The following is a 22,874-nucleotide window of genomic DNA, read 5'->3' as shown; positions in this document are numbered from 1 at the left end:
GTCTATTTTTTGGTACTCAGCGACGTTATACCTGCACTTTGCCACATCAGTCATCCATGAAATCACGACAGCCTTAGGAATATATTGTTTCAGGTAATTACCAAGTACTAATTAGTATTGCCCACACAACTTCTCTTAGGATTTACGTTTTGGAACAGGTTTTGATCAATCCTGCCTTTTGTTGTTGAATAACAGGATAACTCGGAAAGAAGCTTGAACTGCACTCAGTATACATTTCTAATAGGGACATTATTTTTATGTATCAAATTATCAATCCCTGTGTTTTAGTGTAATGCTCGATACTCAATCGAGATGTACTTGTACTCGAATTTCATGAAGATCGGCAATTAAATTTTGTACGCCCAAATCAACGCAATTCAACTTGCTATCAATTTTCTCAATACAGTAAAATTTATTAATTAATGTATTTTAGTAATGTTTCTCAGTCTCAAATCTCAATTCATTCATATTTATATTCATTGTTAGTGTAGATTCTGATTGCTTCAATAATATACTGTATTTAATCATACAGTATAAAACCGATTTGAAATAAGAGATCATCAAAATCCTTGATCCTACACGGTAGTATATTTAGAAACCAGAATTAAACTATAATCAGCTTGTTTTGCTGATAGTTCCATTTTCTTAGAATCGATTTGGAATTTGGGATGTACATTAATTGATCAGGACGCTGATCTTTGACTAGGATTGGAGAGTGAAAACTTTATGACAATTACCGACAATACAATTATGTATGTATGTATGTATATATATATATATAAATCCGGTGCGTTAAGACTCCTCGTTTTGAGGGATATGGGGGAGGATGTCTTAATATACAGCCTTCCTCTTGCATTTATAAAGAGGCTATTTTCGTGACTCAAATTCGTGATCTTCAGACCAAATGAGCAATCTTAACCGGGTACACCAAAGCTCGCTCTCAACATACTGTATGTATATACTTTCAAAAAAATTCTTAGTATCTTTTCTTGCAAAGCAAATCACGATCGTCATCACATGTATTATATTTTGCCTTGATATAGCCTGAAACGCTAATGACAACATCTTCATGATTGATGATTAAATAAAACTCACAATCATTATTATTATTTATAATACATAGCTCACGTGGCTCGTCCTTTAATTAGTAGGTCGATGGTTCGATTCCCAGCATCTACAAATAAAATATATTATGTGATCGTTTCTTACCGTTTCACACGCTGATAATTGAAACGAGAAATTAGTCTCATGGCTGTGAGGATATTCGGGAGACTAAAAAATAAAACATAGCTCACGTGTCATGCACACGAAAAATGGAAAACACCAATTTAAAAGTTATTGAGGATTTGAATAGTGTCTAACATTGAACTGAGAATTTGAGAATTAGTTCTCTCCGAATGAAGTTTTTATATATACTCCTCGTTACCTTGGCTTCATAAATACTCCTATTAAAAGTGGCAAATAAACCGAATCGGTGTAGTTCGGTCAGCTTGGAAACATTAACGATTTCGTTGAACCGACCGAACCAATGTCAAAATTAAGAACTAATCGAAATCGAAATTGAAATTGATATACTTAGACCGAATCGAGTTACGACTTAAAGTGATCCAATTGGGCCTCGCTTGGCGACTTCACTGATAATTGACTGAGAATATTCATTCATTCATCAAATTCAAATCAAATTGTTCCATTGATTGCTGCATAACATTCTCTAGTACAGAGAAGGAGATGGGTCAAGTTCAAAGCGAGGAAGCATCACCATCACCACCCCTCCCCCGCCGCCACCGCCATCGCCATCGGCGGCAGCAGAAAGCTCTCCATCCATGGACTCTCTTATTGCCGGTTTGTAGTTACTCTAATTTATGTTCCCTTCATTAATTCAACTACGTCGAACTCGAAATAGCATAAAAGTTTAATAGTTTTCAAACAAAATTCCTAGTCCTTGATTTGATTTTTCATTTGTTTTGTGATTGGAATTCGTATCCTTTGAATTCAGTATCTATGGAAATTGTTTCAGTGAATATTTGATTATATATTACTAAATTGATTTTTTTTTATTTATCATGTTTGGCAATTGTAGAGGCTGTGGCATATGGCAATGATGAGAATGAGGTAGGTTTCAAATATCAAAAACTTCTTTTGAACAATTGAGCTTAGTAAACTAAACCTAGAAGGTTTGAATTGAATTCTAATTTGTACAGTCTCTGGAGGTGAATGCTCAGAAAGCTTTAGAATGCCCTTGCATAGCTGATCTGCGGAATGGAGCTTGTGGAGATCAATTCTCCAATGCATTTCTCTGTTTTATGAAAAGTACAGCCGAGGAGAAGGTAATTGAAACTTTCAAAATCCAATGCATCAAATTGAAACTAGCAACGGCAAAAATTTGCTGTTACTTGATGCATAGTTTTTAGTGTGTTGCTTTATGTTTTTTTAAATGGACCTGAATTCTCGCCTCCCTTTTCCGGTTTTCGGTACTACCATACTTGTGAAGTGATGATGCTGTATTCATGTTTGTTATATTTTCTATCATGTTGATGATCTTGAAGGACCTAATTACATTTTGCTATCATTTGCAGGGGTCGGACTGTGTGCATCCATTTGTGGCTTTGCAAAACTGTATCAAAGCAAACCCGAATGCATTTTCTAAAGAAGTTTTAGAAGAGGAAGAAGAAAAGAAAAAGGATGAAGTCCGGCCGAAGAATACAAAGTTATTCCTCCCGAATGGGCTAGAGAATCGAATAGAACCAAGTCTAAGCTTTAGGAGAAATTTCGGATGAAGATATATGGCTTCTTTTTGTTAGCTTATTTCATTTTCATGATTACAAAAGGATTGTAGGATGACAGGATAGCAAGCTCTCATTCAGCTTGTATAGTCTCAGTATGAAATGTACGATTGAATTTTGAAACTAATAAATTTATACATTTCCCTAATAAATTTATACATTTCTCGATCATGATCAGAACAGAATAGCTCGGTCTTAGCTGACACTTTTACTAATTTATTGATTCAGGATGGATTCTTAAGAAAGTAAAAAAGAAAAAGGACCAAATTACTACAATTTGATAACATATAAGGACAAATTAACAAGTTTCCCAAAGTTAAGGTAAGCCTTAATAAACCCCACAAAAGCGAGCTCTCACCAAGATCAGCACAGATTGACAATGGCTGCTTCTTCTTACTCATCGTTCACCTCCTCCCAATTGCTTCTCCGTCCTAACAGAATTCCAAACTACCCTTCCCTTCTCTTTCTTCTTCTTCACCTCTCATATCATTCACAACGAAAACGCAACCTACCCTTTTCTCCACCATACGTGTGGCTGCTGCTGCTGCTGCTTCATCTAAAAATACAAACCCAAAAGACCAAAAAAAATCATCCAAAACGAAAAACAAAAAAGAGATTGAAGAAGAAGAGATTGAGGTTGAAGAGGATTTGCCATGGATTCAAGAGAAAGCTTTGGACCTCGTGGAGTTCACCGGCTCTGTCACTCAAGCTCTTCCTGGTCCTAGAGTGGGTCAAAGCTCATTGCCATGGATTCTTGCTGTTCCGTTAGCTTACGTTGGTGTTCCTTTGTTATTGCTTTTGTCAAGACTGTTAAGAAATTCACTTCCCCTAAAGCCAAACGCAAGAGATTGGTATGATTTTCAGAAAATTTCAGTAACCCAGTTGTTTTAATTACATGTGTAATGAAGGGTTATTAGTAAAAAATGATTCTTTTTTATTGAATATATGTTCAGGTCAATAAGAATGCTGTGTTGTGCAAGTCTATTGATGAATTATTCGAGCAAGGACCAGGTGCGATACAACCTGATGCACTACAAAAACTTGCTCAAAAGGTGAGAATTTAAAATTGTTTTCCAGAATTTATTTTACTTTTGATAATACTACCTCCGTCTCAAAATACATATGTTTTGTGTTTTTAGATTCATCCAAATGAACTTGTATTTAGTCAATAATCTTCACTAAATACATTTCATTTGGATGAATCTAAAAATATAAAACATCATGTATTTGAGATGGGGGGAGTAGCATTTGTATTGCAGATTGATTGTGTCTATTACAATAGTGATGTTAACTAGTTGACTTGCTAATTCCTTATTGTATTTGTTTGCTTGAAAGTTCGGATTAGTGACAGCATTTTCTAATTTGTACGCAGACAGATTTCAGGATGGAGGATATCTTGAGGAAGTACATTCGATATTCGTTGAATGAAAAACCATTTAGTCCAGAGCTTGTTCTCAGCTTAATCCAGCTGAGGAAAGCGACTATGCTCGATGATGCCAAGGTCGCTGAAATTGTAAACGAAGTGTCGAGAAGGATAGTGAAGGAAAAAGGTAACTTTTTTATTTATACCAAGTGTTTATATTGTATTCTATCAATGACGTAATTTGTCTAGTGTACCGAAATTTCACTCTTCAGTTCCTCAACACTTAAGTATGGTTTTCAGGTCCTGTTGTCATGGACATGTCTGGATTTACTCAAAAAGGATTCAAGAGAAAGGTTGCTGTACAAGCACTTTTTGGAAAAGTTTTCTACCTATCTGAGGTATGTTTTTCAATTCCGAAAAGCGTTGTTGGCTTTCCATTTGGAATTGTGTTTTCCGAGTCAATCAAGTATGAAATTTTTCTTTTGATATATGTTTATGTTACATCTTTTCGATTATGCTTTTCTTCGACTTGGTTCAGCTGCCAGAGTTCTGCTCAAGGGATAGTTCTTTGATAGTTAAGGAAATATTCGGTGTTACTGAGTAAGCTTTATTTATCTATGAATTTGCGATTTACATATTTTTTGAATGTGATAAATTTGTGTAATCATTTTATTCCCCTGAAATGCCTATTGTAGTGAAGACGCTGAAAAAATTCGACTGCATACAATATCTAATGCTGGAGATATGGATGCACTCGAGAAAATGGTCGAGTCAGAATCCGATACAGAAGATTCTGTTGAGGACTCATCGGATGCTTCATGAGTCGCAACACAGTTTCTTGATAGAATTTAGTTTGAAAAAAGGGAAAAGATTTTATTATCTCTGAAAACTTGCAATGTATTTACGGCTAGTAGGTTTAAATACATAAATTGATTTATCCAAATATTATTCTTGAAATGCATTTGTTTGTTTGCTTGAAATGGATTGAGATGGTTATCTCAATGCTCAGGATTATTGTTATCTCAATTCTCAGTAATCCAGGTTATAGAATATCGATTCAACATGTATACATACGACCATCAAATGGTAAATAGGTAGACTGAAACTTTTGAAGCTTTTTGAAATTGAAGATTTATTTCATACAATTCCCTTTGTAAGACATCATGGAGAAAAATTTAAGATACTAATTGTCGATGACGATAAATGTTTACACCAGAATCAGGTGTTCGTGATGTACAAAGAAAATGAGCCCACAACAATTGGGCGCGAACAGATAAAAGGGAATTTCATCAGTATATTTACAGAATTGTCAGTTTTGAGTTGAAATCGAAACAACCATCATCGCCGTCTGATCATCACTTCCAAGGAGTTCAACTGTCTCAGCTTCTTCCATTGGAGAGATGTGGTATGTTGCCATTGCTCTCGGCATTGGGCTTCACAACATTTAAGTGAGATGTTCCCCAAATTTGGATCGTACGATCATCACTGGCTGAAGCTAACATATGAATGTTTGATGGATTCCAGCTCACGCAATTAACAGCTCCAGAATGTCCTGGCAATGATAAAAGCAGCTTCCCGGAATATCTATGCCATATATATACCTAAAAAAAGGGGGGGAATAGACAGACATGCTTCATTTTCAAAGTACTTGACAAGCTTTATACTTCTATTCATCTAAAATCAAAATGAAAAAACCATCTAGAATGCCAATTTGCAGAGATTATACAATAAAGTTCTGAAAATGGCTTAATTGTTATTGAAAAGAAGAAGAGTACCTGTGAATCCTCGCTGCCGCTAGCAATAAAAGTTTGTTCAAGTCCACCGAAACACGACCTGATGACAAATCGCGCTCGCTTGAGACCTTTGTACTTGCATACAACCCTGAGATCTTCTAAGCTCCATAAATGGATTTCTTGTTTTGCAAGGTTGACCAACAGAAACTTGTTGTCTTTCGATAGCGAGAAAGAAGTGATTGGAACCTGCTCTTTAATCACTCTTTCAATTTTGGAGGCCCTGTCGAGAATCAATATTTCATTTTCTCTACACCTGCTTATTATCCTTTTTCCATCACTGTTATGGCCATGTCTGATATTTTCAGGATCCGTTGTCCGACCCAAAGATTCAAGTTCTTCCCCATCCAAATCCCAAATGCAGATGCTCTTGTCAGTCAATCCAGCAAATATACCTCTACCATCAGGTAACCATCCACAGGAAATCAAACGAACAAGACTCTCATCGTAAACATGGAGGCATTCTCCCGAACTGACGTCCCAACGTCTAATCACTTCCTCTTCGCCACAAGTAAGGAGTTGCTTGTCATCGGGACTCCATGAAACGGACAAAACTGGTTTCTTATGGCCAATCAGCTTATGCTTCAGTTTCACGTGACCATCTTCACTTACCTAAATGGCGGATATTTCCTAAATCAGTAGAGACTAAAATGGACTGAATTAAAAGGTTTTTTCAAAATTTGACCAGATGAGACAGTAAATAAATGAACTGGAAAACCCGATCACATATACCTCCATACATCATCATTAGCATATAGAGAAGTATCCAAAGAATGTTCAAAAGCAGTACCTCCCAGACTATGGCCGTCTTATCCTTGGATGATGAAGCCAAATACTTTCCACAATGTGAAAATTGTAAGAACCAAACCTCATCGGTGTGAGCTTCTAATACCTGTTCCAGCATGAGCAAATTATCATGACAAGCTTGGTAAATCTTAACGTTACCGCAAAACATAAATATAGCCACAATTACAGACTAAGATACTGGGAACGAAACAAGAAATGTTCACAATGACCGCAGAACATAAACATAAAGGTTCTTCAACACATTTGGCAGATGAAAGCAGAAAGATGAGGAGACGAAATATCAATACTAGACAAGATGAGTATCTAAAGATAGTAAGACAGGTACTTGGACAGCTCCTCAAGTCAAAAAACGCAAATTAAGTATTAACATAGTGAATCCTCAAAAGCAGAGTAATATTGCGAAAGTTTAACCCGTAATGTTCTGAAAGAAATCTGATCTTTTCCACAGCTGTGATCTGAGAATAAGGATAGATCACAATCTGATATGTTGTGAAACAAACAAGCAGCGCATTGTGCATCCAGGGCCTGTTCAACGAGACTTTCCAACCTCTTTGCAGGAATCATGACACATGAGGGAAGCAACATCTCAAGTTTGTCCTGAACCTTTGACCTGGAGTTTGCAACTGAAAAATTTGGACCAGAAATCCCAAGACTCGTACACCGTGAAGGAGAGATAATGCAGGAAGCTAATTCATGAACTCGGGAATCATTGATGTGAAGAGGAACAATCTCATTCCTTAAAGTATCTAAAGCAGCATTACTCTTTCCATTCTTAGAAGATCAATGAACTTCTGTTCGAGTAGCAAAAAGGAAGCTGATTTAATACTTGTTTCATCCAACTGGTCTATTTTAGATAATGTGGCCACACTGTCGTCCCATTTTCCGTCCACCACTTGTTTCATAAACACACTAAATTCAGGCGAATACAATGAAATACCAGATTCCTCTTCCAGGAGAGCCCCGGTTTTCTCATAACCGAGCGAGTATAACGTCTGAGTGATGATTTTGATGAATTCAGTTCTTTTGATGACTCCTTTCGTACCAATTGTCTCAGCATCTTCTTTGGAGGCTAGAGGGCGAGCCATCGAGCCTCCTAATAAGAAACTGGACGACCTTTTCACAAACAGCTCATGCGTACAACTATCAGACTCTCCAATATGCACTTTCACACGTTTCACTGGCGATTCGCAATCCTTGATAACTCCCATGCAATTCCCAACTCAACTCACATATTCTACACATTGGGAAAAAAAAAACAAGTTCAATGCCAAAGCATAATGATCTGGTGGCACAATACAATACGTGTCATGTTGATCACCACAGAGAAGTGCAATGATTGTGAGCTAGTAGACGTAGTTGATAGGAACAAAAAATTAGTTACGCTATACACAACTGGAATAGCACTACGGTCTACATTAAACCTAAATGGGATTGGAAACAAAATGAATTATCGATAGAAATTGCATAATAATAGTGAAATTGAAGTCCATGTTAATATTACAACCTTAAATCTGAATCACTGATTACCATCCTGGGCATGAGCAATAAACAGAAAATTAAAGATTTCATCATCATATATAAAATGCAGAAGAAGAATTAAAGGTAAGATACTGAATCATCAAAGTGATAAGAAGGGGAAATCCACATCATAAGAAATGATTGAGTGAATTAGGTCACCACTCACCAGATAGAAGTGAAAACCCATCCAGATAGCCAAAAGCAAGAAGAAGGAGACGAAGAAGAAGACGAAGACGGAGAAGAAAGAAAGAAGTTGAATTGAAACACCACTCCACTCCACTCCACCACCAAAAGTTTGTTGGATTAATTTTGTATTTTTGGACAGATGCACCTCGATACATACATACTAACATGGATGAAAAGTTTATTTTTGATCCTTCATCTTTATCCAAATTGAAACCTTTACCCCTCATAAATCGCTACTCATAAATTCGAGCAATGATTAAATTAATGCAAGGGTGTTGGATTTTGGAAACAAACTCGTTCTCGTGGCCCGTGGCCCATTCCCAGGCAGAAAGGGCTTCATTATAATCCGATGTTGATATCACATTCTGAGATTTTTTTTTATTTTCAAAATCTGAGGGTACTTTTAATAATACAGTAATTATCCTTACTGAATGAGTTTTTGTCGTAATCGAATAAAAATAGTAAAATGTTGTCATGAATATCTCTATCTTATCTTATTTTATTTTATAAATAATAGAAAAAAAATTTTAATTTGTATCAATTATAATTATATTGTAAATTTTATTGTCAAATTAACATCCGACACATGACGTTTTATTAACGAATAGTAATTTGACACATGTATATAAGAATTTTGAGTTTAATTAGGTTTCAAGTTACAATTTTAAGTCAATAATATTATTTTTTTTCCTAATCTAATTAAGAAATTTAAATACAATAAAAACATAATGATTCCTAATAAAATTCTACTAATTACTTTTTTTTAATATAATAGTTTTATTCCTAATCAATTTCCTACCCATTATTTTAAAAAAATCCTAATAAAAATTATAATATACCATAAATTTTTTTCCTAATTTTTTTATTTAATGATTTTTTCTAATTAAAATCCATTATATTATTTTTTTATTCCTAATTAAAACGGGCACATCTTCTTTTTTTCCTATTAAATGGGCATATTGTTAAAAAAAATTATTTCTAATCAAATTTAAATATATATTTTTTTTCAAACTGTTTTATTAAACTATTATTTTTAATAAAAATCTGCTATATTTTTTCCTATTATTAATTAAAAATGAGATATCTTATTTTTCAAACAAAATAAATTTTTAATTCTAATAGGATTGTAGATTTTGAAATAAAATCAAAATAATTCTAATTGATTTAAAGTTAAAATAATTTCCTTTTGATATAATATTTGACATAGATTTAATAATTTTTAATGCAAATAATTATTATATAATTTTTTATAATATATATTTAAATTATTTATTTCTAAAGGTATAGATTTTCCGTCCAACGGACGGGGACACATGTATTTAAGAACTTTAATTTTAATTAGAACTCAAGTTATAATTTTAAATCAATCATATTATTCTTTTTTCCTTTTATAATTTGGAAATCAAAATACAATAAAAACATAATGATTTTTAATAAAATTATACCAATTACTTTTTTCTTAATATAATAATTTTATTCCTAATCAATTTCATCTATTATTTAAAAAATATTTCTAATAAAATTCATATATTATTTTTTCCTATTCTTAATTAAAACGAGTACATCTACCATTTTCCTATTCAAACGGACATATTATGAAAAAAAATCATTCCTAATTAAATTATAATATATATTATTTTTTTTTATTTTTTCTTAAACTATTATTCCTCATAAAAAACCGTTATATATATATTTTTTCATTTTTAATTAAAACGGACACATATTATTTTTCAAACAATAAGAATAATTAAATTGATTAGATGAAATTATAAATTTTATTATGAAATCTTGATACATAACTCTTATCTTTTATTATGTTTATTATTTTTGAAAACAAAATAAATTTAAATTTAATAGGATTGTATATTTTGAAATCAAATCAAAATAATTATAACTGATATAAAGTTAATTTTTTTGATAGATTTAATAATTTTTAATATAAATAATTATTATATAATTTTTTATATAATATATATTTAAATTATCAATTTTTAAAAGTATGGATTTCCGTCCAACGGACGGGTCCACTGACTAGTATTAGCCAACAGAGACACCAATCTACTAGTCGGTTAAGCATCCCCTCCATCCATTCGAATCCGTTAGGAACGTAAAATAAAATAAAGAAAAATATCTCTATACTATACCTATATAATACTTATTTTTTTATAATAAAAATCGTGAATTTTAAAAAAATAATTAATAATAGAAAAAATTATTTGTCTGTCCATCATTTATTATTTAGAAATATTTATTTAAAATAAAATATTAATTGAAATAAATGTAAGAGTAATATTGAAAAAAAAACTCAAATATACATAAATGTCATACAACAATCATTGAAATAGATGAAAAAAAATTTCATTACGAGACTTGAAGTGGACCGGAAGGAATATGTTACAATTATATTGCCTAAAAAAAAAAACCTATCGAGTTTTTAATGCTGATTAGCATAATAAAAATGGAGTTGAGAGTAAATTTTTGTTTTTAATGGAAGGAATTAGGAGTAAGTTAGTTAGTCTTTAAAAACCTTCAAACTTCTGCAAATATAAAATCATAGTCTCTGCTCTTTTTTTGCAAGAAATTATAAATATATATTTTAATTCTAAAAGATCGACACGAATTAAGAGTTTTGAAATTTCGTAAATATATATACATGTTTCGAAAATATCATTTTCGAGACTGTTAATTTAATCACATCAATTAAGAAAAAATAAACGTGGTCAATGGATAATTAATCAATTCTCGGATTTAACAAATACGGGAAAGACGCGTGTCAACATAGGGTTGCATGCAATTAAATCTCGTGTATGGCTTCTCCAAAAATTAGGTAGACCCGTATATGCGAGTTCCGGGAATTGGGTAGACCCGTATATGCGAGTTCCGGGAATTGGGTATTCTCGTATATGCGAGTTCCGAGACTGAAATCATGTGTTTCCCACTTACGGGAATCTCTGCAACAAAATTCAAACCGTCTCCATCTTCACAAAATTCAAACCGTCTCCGTCTGGCACGCATCTTGTTGACATCGAATGCATCCGTCGGTATCGGTGCAAGCGCAGATCTATATCTATCTATTTTCGTCAGCTCGTCTGCAAAAATCGCCGTAGCTTTTGCGTGCATGGCCTGAACGAACTCCCTGATCGGCAAGAAGCGGTTGCCTCTGAGAACGTTGTTGTAATTCTCCGCGTCGTTCGACGTAGTGACGCCCCATCGGTGGCATCTGTCTACGAACAATGTCCACTTCTCTAAGGGAATACGTTGCAGATACGTAGATGCAGCCTGACTCGTGTCTATAAGATCTTTCCATGCCTTCATATATTTAGCATCATCCAACTCGGTACTCAAGGCCCAACATAAGCCATATAATCCTTTCTTTTTTGGACGCTTGACATCATATTGGCACGAACGTGCTCCATGCAGTACTTGTGTAGATGCAATAATTAATTCATGGATTAATTTGAATTTAAAATTACAATTAAAGTGGTGTAAGCTTTACTTGTGAACTTCGCAATTTGAAAATTTTCTATCGAGCTTCACGATAGCAGACAAGATGCCCGAATGACGATCAGAGATGATGCATGTGAACGTATCCTATAGAACGTATTTTTTCAGGTACTTTAAGAACCAATATCAACTATGGTTCGGCTCCTCGTCTATGATGGCATATGCAACTGGCACGATTCTATTGTTGGGAGTCTTCACAATCGCTACAACAACATTTCCCTTGTACGCTCCACGAAGATGCGTTGCGTCGATAATAACTACCGGGTGACTGTGTTGAAATGTGAGTCTCGTGGCACCAAAATGTCAAAACACATACCTGAATAAATAACAATAATCAGTATACGTTGTAAAATTCATATTACCATGGTTAGTAAACATGTGTTGGTATCTAAAAATCTTCTTCCTGCTATGTACAATCTCGTTCTCTTTCTTGAACTTCCACTGCACTTTATAGTGTTCAAGAGCTCGCATGTAACTAGGCATTTGGCGAAAATTTGTCTACCAATATCCAAACACCTGGTTCATCACTACTCGCTTACCGTCCCCATCTTTTTTCTTCCCAATTTTATAGCTGAATGCTGCTTCGCAGTCGAAAATAATGGACTTGATTGGGTAGTTTGGACGGTCGCGAATCTTATCCAATATGACGTGGGCAACATGATTTTGAGAAATATTTCTGTCTTCACGTTCGTTGCTTGCTCCGTCACAATTGTGCCCGTCACACCAGACAGTCATTTGCCACGTGCGATATTCGCTCTTAAATGAAGCCCGGATCTTCCAGTTGCATACGATACCGTGATAAGGCTTCTTAGTACGTTTGTACGCATTTTGCAATCCATGTTGTCTGTTCTGCCGCCATCACGAGATATTCTGCTCCCCGTCTAGTTGACCAGATCGCTATTGGACCCTGAAGCTCTTCCCTGTTTGAAAAATGCGTTCCCAGCTTTATGAAACTAGGGTCACCATTGTATAATTCTGGACGAGTAGGAATGCGGCGGTTTGTTACCTCATCAAGTCCATCCATGTTGTTGAACACATGATAATCTCTTGCGCGGGGAACGATGTAATCCTCGTCGGAGGATCCGTATCCCCGTCGTCCGCGAGGCCTACTACTTGACTCTCCCCCGACAATAGAGGAATTGCATTATCCCGTAATACTCATTCCCGGGTTTTAATATTACCCGTATTTCTCATTTTCGAGACTAAAATAAGACCCGTATTTATCATTTTCGAGACTAATTAAGACACGTAACTCTAATTTCCGGAACTAATCAAGACCCATAACTCTGATTTACGGGATATGGTGTAATTAATTTCAATTGTCTTATAATTCCGCAATAATTACCCTTTTTTAAAAAAAAAAAAAAAAAAATACCTCCCAAAAATGAACGCTTAATTGATTTCTCCCCTTAAGTTAATCAGGATTATTAGTCTCGAAAATTTCATTTCGAGACAAATTTTTCGTGTTTACGTCTTAGGGTTCCGATGTATAAAAGTGGATTACCCTACCTCTTTGTATATCATGTAAAATTAAATCCTGGAAAAGATAATTATGACGACAGTTTTCTTTTCTGGTTACAATATGAGTCTATGGCAGCATTAATAGTAATGTACATGTGAAATAGTAGTAAGAAACAACAAGATGTCAACACTTAAAACAGTCAAAGTATGAATTATCAGCTTCTTCTACCATTGCAAAGATGGAAGTTGCCATTGCTCTGCACTTTGTGCTTTGCATTTAAGACGTTATTATTATTACTATTTAATCCCCAAACCCGAATCGTACCGTCATCACTTGCCGAAGCCAGCATCCCAAGGTTCGTAGGATTCCAGCTTAACACAATTAACAGCTCCAGAATGTCCTGGAAGTGAGAATAACAGCTCCCCAGAATATCTATGCCATATATATACCTATCATAACAAAATAAAATACCACGAAAATCATTATTCATTAATAAAAGAGCAGACTTTGACAAACATAACCAATCTCAAAATCTGATACTAAAAAAAGTATGACCAGATCAATAATGTCTAGGTTTGGCATGCTTCTAGAAGTTATGGAAGATTCAGAGAACTGTTCAACAATATAATAACTGTCAAAACATGGTTTAATTATTATTTTGCCAGAAGAGTACCTGAGAATCCTCGCTGCCGCTGGCAATAAACGTTTCCTCGAATCCACCAAAACAAGATCTGATCACGAATCGCGCTTGTTGTGGCCTTTGTACTTTGAAATGACCTTGAGATGTTCTAAGGACCACAAATGTATTTCTTGGTTTATGAGATTGACAAGTAGAAGCTTATCGTCTTTTGACAATGAGAAGGAAGTGATCGCACCCGCAGCTTGAATCGCTCTCTCGAGTTTCTCTTCCCTGTCAAGTAACAATATGGCATTTCCACTGTAAATGCTTATTATCCCTTTTCCATCACGAGTAATGGCAATGTCTGATATTTTTCGAGTCCTTTGCCCTTTCCAACATTCTACTTCTTTTCCGTCTAAATCCCATAGGCAAATGCTCTTGTCAGTCAAGCCAGCAAATATACCTTTCCCATCAGGAAACCATCCACATGATATTAAACCAACATTACTCTTTTCATAAACATGCAAGCATTCTCCAGAGCTTACATCCCAACGTCTAACACTTTCCCCATCGCCACAAGTAAGGAGTTGGTTGTCATCTGGACTCCATGAAACAGATAATACTGGCTTTTGATGACCACTTAGTCTATGCTTCAGTGTCAAGTGACCGTCTTCACTTACCTAAAATGGTGGAATTCACAAATTAATAGACTCCATAAGGGATAATATTACAAGCCTTAACACAGTTTGCCCAAAAGACAGAATTAAATGAAGGAGGTGAGATAAGATGATAACTCCAAAAATAAATAGTACACCATTTTATCTATGACATAGACATTCACATACAAGGATGGACACACACAAAAGATAATTGAAAGAAATACCTCCCACACTATAGCTGTTTGGTCCTTGGACGATGAAGCCAAATATTTTCCATGATGTGAAAATTGTACAAACCAAACCTCATCAGTATGGGCTTGTAACACCTGCTCAGGAGTAAACTTACAATGCAAGTTAAATTAAAATTATGAACTGAGTTCGGGATAAAGCCACAACATAACTACAATGATTAACAATAATGCTATTTTTTCATCAACTATGATAGAAGCAGTGGTAGCTACAAAGAACATAACTAAACAAGATAAGTTGGTTACTATCTAGAACTACACAAAATGTTAAAGGCGGAGGAGCATCTTGCTATTTCTAACCTGTAAAGTTTCAGATGGAATCCGATTTCTACCACAGTTGTGGTCTGAGTACAAAGTTAGATCGCTATCAAAAACATTGTGAAACTGGCAAGTGTCCCGTTGCACTTCTAAGGCATTTTCAACAAGATGTTCCAACCTTTGTTCGGGAATTGTGACACATGCAGGAAGTAGCTTCTGAAGTTCCTCAAGAATCTTTGACCTGGAAGTGGCACCTGAAGTTTTTGGACAAAAGAGCCCAAGACTTACACGCCGTGAAGGAGACATAATGCAGGCAGCTAGATCACGGACTCGGCTGACATTGATTCTAAGAGGTACAATCTCATTCCTTAAAGTATCTAAAGCTGCACTTACTTTTTCAATTCTTAGAAGATCAATGAACTTCTGCTCCAGTAGCAAAAAGGATACCGAAGTAACAATTGTTTCATTCAAATGACTTATTTTATGCAATGTTGCTATACTATCATCCCATTTCCCATCTGTTACTTGCTTCATAAACAAATGAAACTGAGACGAGTACAATTGAATGCCAGATTCCTCTTCCAAAAGTGCCCCTGTTTTTTCATAACCGAGTGAGTACAATGCTTTAGTAATGATCTTGATAAATTCTGGTCTTTTGATCAATCCCTTGGAACCAATTGTATCTACATCCACTTGTGAGGCTAAATGCCTAGCCATCAGGTTTGAAGAATCCTGTGAAAACCTATCTGATTTCCCAACAGGCACTTTCAAACGTTTCAATGGCGGTTCATTATCTTCAATACCTCCCATGAAATGTTCAACTCAGCCCATATATCTAAAAAAAAATCATCGGTGAGAGCGCACTCAAATCAAACAGATAAGAGTGATTTCATAACAGAAAAAGGCAATGCAAGTGCAATTTCTGAAATAAAGGAGACACCAATGTTAACACATCAACCAAATCCATAACAAGCTTAGCAAATTCCATTTCAATGCTAAATGACAAGTGTCTTGCTTGCCAATAGTTAATTAAGTTCATGATCAATGAAGAACTAAAGCTTGAGTCTGTGATTATCATTTCAGAATTAAGTGAAGATTGAATTGAAATGGAACAGGAAATTCAAAATCGGATTATACAGAAAAAGTGTCAAACTGCAAATCAAGTAAGCTAAAGCTATTGACAATCATACTATCATAGCATAGAGAGTGATCAGAAGATGAAGTTGATCATCAAAAACCATGTTGAGATTTGCTTACCAGAGACAAGTAAAATCACGCAACGAAGAAGAAAACCCAGAAAGCAAAATTGAATTCAATCTGTTATTTAATATCACAGAAGAAAAAACAGAATCCATTAACGATGAATAAACATAAAACATCACGAAATTGAAGAAGACCCATAAAAAAAGGCACCTTAAGGCTAATCTCAATTTGAACAGAGAGCAATGAGGAAGAGAAGAAGAAACACACAAATGAATGACAGTCTAATTAACATTAATATACTAACAAGCAAGTATTTGTTCCATTTTTATTAGTATATTATCTTTCCTTTTTCTTGAAGAATGTAAGCAAGAAAAAAAGTTTTTATTTACTATAATTTCTTTTGTCAGTAGTAATGTATAGCAGATTGATGAACATTTCAAGTGCAACTTTTTTACCATTTGCATTTGGCAAATTTTTGACAAATGGTCCACTTTTATTTTATTTTCTGCTTCATTTTTTCTTAACTTAGTTCCAATTCTTTATAACTGATTGGAAAGCCACCAAATAATTTATTGGATTTGTAGCATAAAAAAAGAATTTATTGGATTTTTGAGTAATTAATGGTAATTATACTGTTAATTTGTCTGGATGTTCATGTAATTATTTGTTTCATGTAATTACGTGAAATTCGAAGGATTTTAATTATATGGTTTTAATTATGACTTTCCATAAAAATCGGTGTAATTACAAAATTTGTTTTTATAATTTTATTATTTATATTTTATAATCTAATATTACAGTTACTAACCGTACAACTAAATATAACATTCATAATTACAACGTATATTTAACCAAACAACATTAAAAATTAAATTCGTATGTAATTATACGGATATGTAATTACACGTTTACTTTTGTCTTTTTTTTTTATGGGATTTCAAATTATGTGCCTAACTCTAACCCACCTATTTCTCACATTCACAACTCTATAATAGCTTTGCTGGCTCATGCATTCAAATTGAATGTCAACAAGTAATTTCTTCTCTTCGAGAATTACAACTGATTTCATCTAGGATGGAATGTATAGAGTGGTGACGAACACGTGCTTCTTGTATGGTTGTAGCCGTTTTTGATTTAAAAAATGAGAGGATTTTGAAGAGAGTGGTTGAGCGTCTACAGTCTACCAAGGCTCATCTAGAGGCCGATAGCTAAGGCTAGACTCTAGGCGTGGACACTAGTCTCGGAATCGAGTGTCTATTGATGTATACGTGTGTGTAATGTCTCTAGTGATAGAAAAAGAATATACGGAACCAAGCTAGTGAGCTAGGGTTTCGTGTAGTCATATGATGTCCCCTAACAAATGTCATGTCAAGAACTATTTATAAGGAGTCACTAGAATTTGTTTGGAAGTGACCATTTTTTCCTCGAGTATAAGTCGTGACGGACAGGAAAGGGAGACCGAGAGACCCGTGCCGAAAGGGGTCTCTCTGTCGGTCTTTATCTAAGGGTCTCGGAATCGACAAGGAATGTCAGATTATCTCCTTGAACGAGACTCTCCATGCCGATCAATGAGACTCACTCTCGAGCTTGATCAACCCGAAAGCCCTTTCCCTATCAACCACTGTTTACAAACGGTAAGATGTATTTTCTTTTTAACAAAATGTTTACAAACGGTAAGATGTATTTTCTTTTTAACCTTAAGGCCACTCTCCCTGATTAAAATAAATGAAGATTCAAGCCAAACAAATGAAAAGTAAATTGTTTGATATCTTGCCGTATAGGTAACCAACAAAACAAGATGAACAAATTTTAGAATCAAAAGCAAAGAATAATAGTAAAGTATATGCAAAACATTTCCAACACGTATCATCGCTATTTCGTTTTGCAGTCAAAGTTAGTGTAAAATAAGCTTATCAAATTGTGGGAAAAAGGAATTATCTATGAATATAATATAATCGCCTCTAAAAAACTCTCAGATTGGGGGGAAAAAATAAACTACAATTTTGTACCAGAAATATAAAACTAGTAATAGTTTTTCACAAAGCCTCCTTGAGATGAAATGTCTTTCCTAAGTCCCTGGCTAAATCATATTCATTCAATTCAACCAACAACTTCTTCAATCTACGTGCAAGTCCACTGGCTTCCTGTTCATCCATGCCGCCTCGTTTTTTTTCTAATGTTCTTCCCAAAGACATTAAATAATCCACCAGAGGTTGCAATTTCGGACTGCAACAGTTTACGTACAAAACAAAACCAAGTTAGAATATATGGATGTTGTTACTATTAAAACTACAAGCACTGTGATGTTTGCACACATGAACAAGTGATCAACAGGCTAATTACACAATTTGGAATTTGCTGTGGAAGAAAAATAAGAACAGAAGTTCCAAGATAATTCATGAAGCCACTGTTGCAAACATTCTTTCATTTCCATTACGATACTACAAACGATAGAAAGAGTATTTCTGATATTAACATGAGAATACCTTCGGTTCCCAGTGATGTTGGGGCCTGTCCACACGTCAGATAAAGCAGAAACGATTCTTTCAGTTCTTCTGACCGAGTCATGAACATCTGAGGCAATGCTTTGAACATGAGGGAGAACTTTTCGACACAAAAGCTCATCAAGAGCGAGCTTCTCTAGGACGGTCCGATTCAGAATCTTGCTCCACAAGCAAATATTTCTCATCAAACGGACGGACATTCCGAACTGATAAGCTGCAAATCTGGCTGCATTGGGCACTGCCTTTAATTCAAGAGGGCTCCATGTTGGTACCTATTTAGTAAAATGGCAAGAGAAATGATAGTGTTAGAGCAACTTAAGCCAATATGATAAATTTACAATGGAAGTCCAGACTCCAGAGGTTATTTAAAATTTCCATAGATCGTACCTTAATATTAGCAACAGCGTCAGCGAGACGATCACGTACAACAGTCAATAACTCTGCTAGCTTCCCACTTGAAACGTCAAAATATTCAATAACCAAGAGGGTGGCAGCTACAGCATTGTTTGTCTCTCGAGTACTCAGCATGTCCCAGCAGTATTGAAGTTCATGACGCAAAATAGGAAGGGCAACCGCTTCCACTAGAATAGGAACAAGATTGGCATCAGCGTCATCAGAAGAAAAATCACTTGTGTCTTTTGGCAGACCATAATATAATAAAAGCGAATGCCTGACAAGGAAAAAGAAAAGAAATTCATAAGTTTGAAGTTCAAGTGAATCAACTATCTTGTCAAGTGTATCATGTCTCATTGTAGCAGTATGTGCACATTAACACTTAACATTGGCTTTAGTCGCTAAAAATTTACAGACGAGATTTTTACCATTCCATAGCAGAAAAGCCCGCATTCTCGTGGAGCGGATCCCACTTTAAAAGTTCCAATTTAGCATAAGGAGCGATTATAGTAGGGAGACTCAGAGACATGTAAGCATCACGGTAGCTTGATGAATAATCTCTCTTCCAATTTTCAAGTCTTTCTTTCACTACTGACAATTGGGAAAATTCATCTGCTGCATCACTGAAAATATTTTCAGCAACCTGGATTAATGAGTGACGATTTGACTCATAGGCTTCAGTCTCAGCTTCACTCTCATCAGTACTTGATTCTCCTTCTACCTTCTGATATGCCCCATCTATTTCCATAGATGACAATCTCTTTGATTCAGCTCGTGCTTTCCTGCGTTGGCGAGCCTCAGCCCTCCGCTTCATGTCCAAGCGTTTCTTCAGATTCACATCTCTGCCAAACTCATCAAGCTTAACTGGCAGATTGGTTTGTTCTCTAATGGCCGCCGCTGCAGATTCTGCAGCACTTGTAGCCATGGCTATCATTGCGGTACTGCTGCCGCGTTCATTGAAGACGAACTTGGCTGCACTGATGGCAGCTTCCAACTCCATTGTTTCATCCTCGCTATCGGCAGCTCTTCTTTTAATGATAGCCAAAGCACGTTGTTGATTACTTTCTTGCATCCTCTCTTCTAGTTCTTCAATAAATGGAGCTTTATCCTGAATGTAGACAAAGAGACCATGTTGATAAGTACAGAACAAGAAAAAAAAAAACAGTATCACAGATGCTGCCTAAAACAATGAAAGAGGTATTATAGTACATATTATGTGCATAGACATGGAAACCAAAAGTCCATCTACCATCCCCATGTCATAGTGAAATCATAACAAGCAATTGCAGGTTAACTCACAAAAGTGCCCGTTTTGTGGCAAGTAGGTTTTTACAAGTCCATGGGTTAATGATAGTAGTAAATAAATACTTTAAATGCGTATCAGAAACCATATCAATGAATTAATTATATGCTGCCACTGTCTTATGACTCCTATCCCCTATGATTGCGAAGCTAGTAAACTGGCAGAAAATCCGTGCATCAAAATAGAAAACCACATACCTGCAAGAAGTCGCACAGATCAGAAACAAAATGTCGAAGCTTTTGCATAAAGATGAACTTTTCACCCGCAGCAGATAGAGAGTTTTCAAGAGCAGCGATCTTCAACAGCGAAGCAGACAAATTTTCATCTGCCCTTCCCAGAGAGTTGATGGCTCTGCCATGAGATTCCTGATATGAAGAAGAAAGATAAGCAAGAAATTCATATAAACTAATGAAAACTACATGATTCTTTTCACGCTACAAATAACCTCAATGGAACATGTTCTGCCATAGTAAGGGCTTTAAGATCAATCCTTTTAGGCTAGCAGTCAAACACTGAAACTACAGTCTCCAGACTCATAAAGGAGAACTTAATAATCAAATGTAATCCTTCAAAAATCAGTGCATAACTGTGAATTACATACCTTAAGCCTCCTGAAATTGTCTTGCATGGCCTTTTTTGCAATTTCAGCCTGTTGTGCTATTGACATGCCATCCAAGCCTGAAACAGAATCTCCAATCGACCCGCCAATGTTGGCAGCTGGGAATGGACCATATACACCAGCCGACAGTTTCTGTTGGTATTGCATATGTACATTACCTGCCGTTGAAGCAGTAGCACCATTTGCTACCCTACTGCTGCTAGACCTCGAGGCGTCGTCCATTCTTATTCCTCCCTTTCTCAACTGCTCTTCTTCCCACATCCGCTCCTCATCATCCTCATCATCGCCATCTATATTGCTGCTCTCCACCACTACACTTGCAGCAGAAGCAATCTTCTTCTTCCACAATCCATATCCATTATCTAGTTCCGCTTCTTCATCCTCGAAAACACCTTTCTTCTTCCCGGTTGCAGCCCCAAGCATGGATATTCTCTCCCGAAACTCCGGCTCCTCGTCACTCAACCCGTCTGCTGCTGTAGCAGCACCCACAACTCCGCCAGTATCCAACGGCATATAATCAGGAGCTGCTCTGGACTGTCTCATCCTTTCCCTCTTTAACTTAATTGCATCGATAGTAGCCTTATCTGGGTAGAAAGACGAGCTAGGATCCGAATCCTTAGCCTCAATTCCAACACCATTCATGGAAGAAGTCAATTTAACAGCCTCATTATCTCCATTTTGCATATCTTCTCTTTCATCTTCCTCATCGCCCCCTTTGCTTTGTGTAGGGGGTTTTATTAGACCTTTCAAAACAATCTTCGGCTCGGCAACAGTAGTAGCAGTTGTTGTGGTATTGGAGGGTCTAGCGAGGGTTCGTGTATTCTTTTGCAATTCAAGGAGAGCTTCTTTAGTGTAAGTACCTGCTTGTGGTTGCACATTGGAAGGCACATGAGCTTGACCAGTACGGTCTTTGGAGGAGGTCATCTTGTGTGAAGTCGAAGCTGACGAGGACGAGAACGGAGATTTATGAGACTTCTTCGACTTGGTTTTCGATTGCGGCGGCGGCGCCATTGATTCTTCTTGATCATCGTCGTCGGCGAAGCTGAGAAGGATTGGGGTTTTCGGTTTGGCGGCGGATTTAGGAGGGATTTTGGGTTTAGACATTGAACGGGAAGGGGTGGCCTGCTGCTGCTTGTCGTCAGCATCGTCGTTGTCGTGGTCGTCATCTCCTCGGCGCCGGAAGTTTCGACCTCTATTGCTCATCTTTGCCGGTTTCTGGTGATATTGAAATCACGAAATCCAGAGAGTATATGATTTGGGAGGAAACAAAATTACAGTATTTGAATTTTCCTGGAAAATAAATATAAATACAAATACGATTATACGAACACGATGATAAATAACGCTGGGCCCAAACAATAGTTTTATTTTATTATTAGGAAGATGGTGGGCCTTTTATGGGCTTTTACATTTAAGTTGAAAGACAAAACCTATATAAAGCAAGCCCAAGCCTCTGCCACGTTGACGGATCACTTAAACGACGACGTAGTTGGACTAAGAGGTGGCCTAGTTTGCAAAGTGCTTCCTTGATATCCAAGTACACGTTCAGAAAGTCATGAATTTACATTTTCTATGTCCTAAAAGTCATGAATCTAGACGTGATAACATATACTCCCTCCGTCCCAAATTAATTGTTAATTTAGGAAATTTTATAT

At 35.9% G+C, this 22,874-nt stretch overlaps 3 protein-coding genes and 2 pseudogenes across 3 annotated transcripts; 2 read left to right on the top strand and 3 right to left on the bottom strand.

Annotated features, from left to right (window-relative positions):
* Positions 1 to 1,715: 1,715 nt before the first annotated feature.
* On the top strand, positions 1,716 to 2,761 carry LOC139883606 (mitochondrial intermembrane space import and assembly protein 40 homolog; the record flags this gene model as incomplete). The annotated part of the gene is given in 5 exon segments (XM_071867764.1): positions 1,716 to 1,842; positions 2,081 to 2,112; positions 2,202 to 2,327; positions 2,577 to 2,687; positions 2,690 to 2,761. Coding segments are annotated over 5 exon segments (468 nt in total), but the record flags the coding sequence as incomplete, so codon positions are not given.
* A 401-nt stretch (positions 2,762 to 3,162) lies between these two features.
* Positions 3,163 to 4,968, top strand: LOC139883605 (uncharacterized; annotated as a pseudogene).
* Positions 4,969 to 5,525: 557 nt separating this feature from the next.
* On the bottom strand, positions 5,526 to 7,951 carry LOC139883607 (WD repeat-containing protein 26 homolog; annotated as a pseudogene).
* A 5,676-nt stretch (positions 7,952 to 13,627) lies between these two features.
* LOC139883604 (WD repeat-containing protein 26 homolog) lies at positions 13,628 to 16,007 on the bottom strand. The gene is given in 6 exon segments (XM_071867762.1): positions 13,628 to 13,786; positions 13,788 to 13,862; positions 14,087 to 14,160; positions 14,163 to 14,712; positions 14,916 to 15,017; positions 15,240 to 16,007. Coding segments are annotated over 6 exon segments (1,728 nt in total).
* Positions 16,008 to 18,436: 2,429 nt separating this feature from the next.
* On the bottom strand, positions 18,437 to 22,422 carry LOC139883600 (transcriptional repressor ILP1-like). The gene is made up of 6 exons (XM_071867759.1): positions 21,202 to 22,422; positions 20,798 to 20,965; positions 19,726 to 20,405; positions 19,292 to 19,574; positions 18,887 to 19,176; positions 18,437 to 18,626 (listed from the first exon to the last, which is right to left on the bottom strand). Exons 1-6 carry the CDS (start codon positions 22,420 to 22,422, stop codon positions 18,437 to 18,439), a joined length of 2,832 nt encoding a protein of 943 aa, XP_071723860.1.
* Positions 22,423 to 22,874: the final 452 nt, after the last annotated feature.

The sequence above is a fragment of the Rutidosis leptorrhynchoides genome, unplaced genomic scaffold (assembly GCF_046630445.1).
Source record: "Rutidosis leptorrhynchoides isolate AG116_Rl617_1_P2 unplaced genomic scaffold, CSIRO_AGI_Rlap_v1 contig427, whole genome shotgun sequence".
Lineage (NCBI taxonomy): Eukaryota > Viridiplantae > Streptophyta > Magnoliopsida > Asterales > Asteraceae > Rutidosis > Rutidosis leptorrhynchoides.
Note: the sequence above shows the minus strand (reverse complement) of the source record. Positions and strands in the feature narration are given on the sequence as shown.

Coding starts and splice junctions, on each gene's coding strand:
- LOC139883600 (XM_071867759.1), bottom strand. CDS start 22,422: ATGAGCAATAGAGGTCGAAACTTCCGGCGCCGAGGAGATGACGACCAC. Junction 20,406..20,797: donor ATCTGTGCGACTTCTTGCAG/GTATGTGGTTTT, acceptor GTCTACATTCAG/GATAAAGCTCCATTTATTGA. Junction 19,177..19,291: donor ACGCTGTTGCTAATATTAAG/GTACGATCTATG, acceptor TTTACTAAATAG/GTACCAACATGGAGCCCTCT.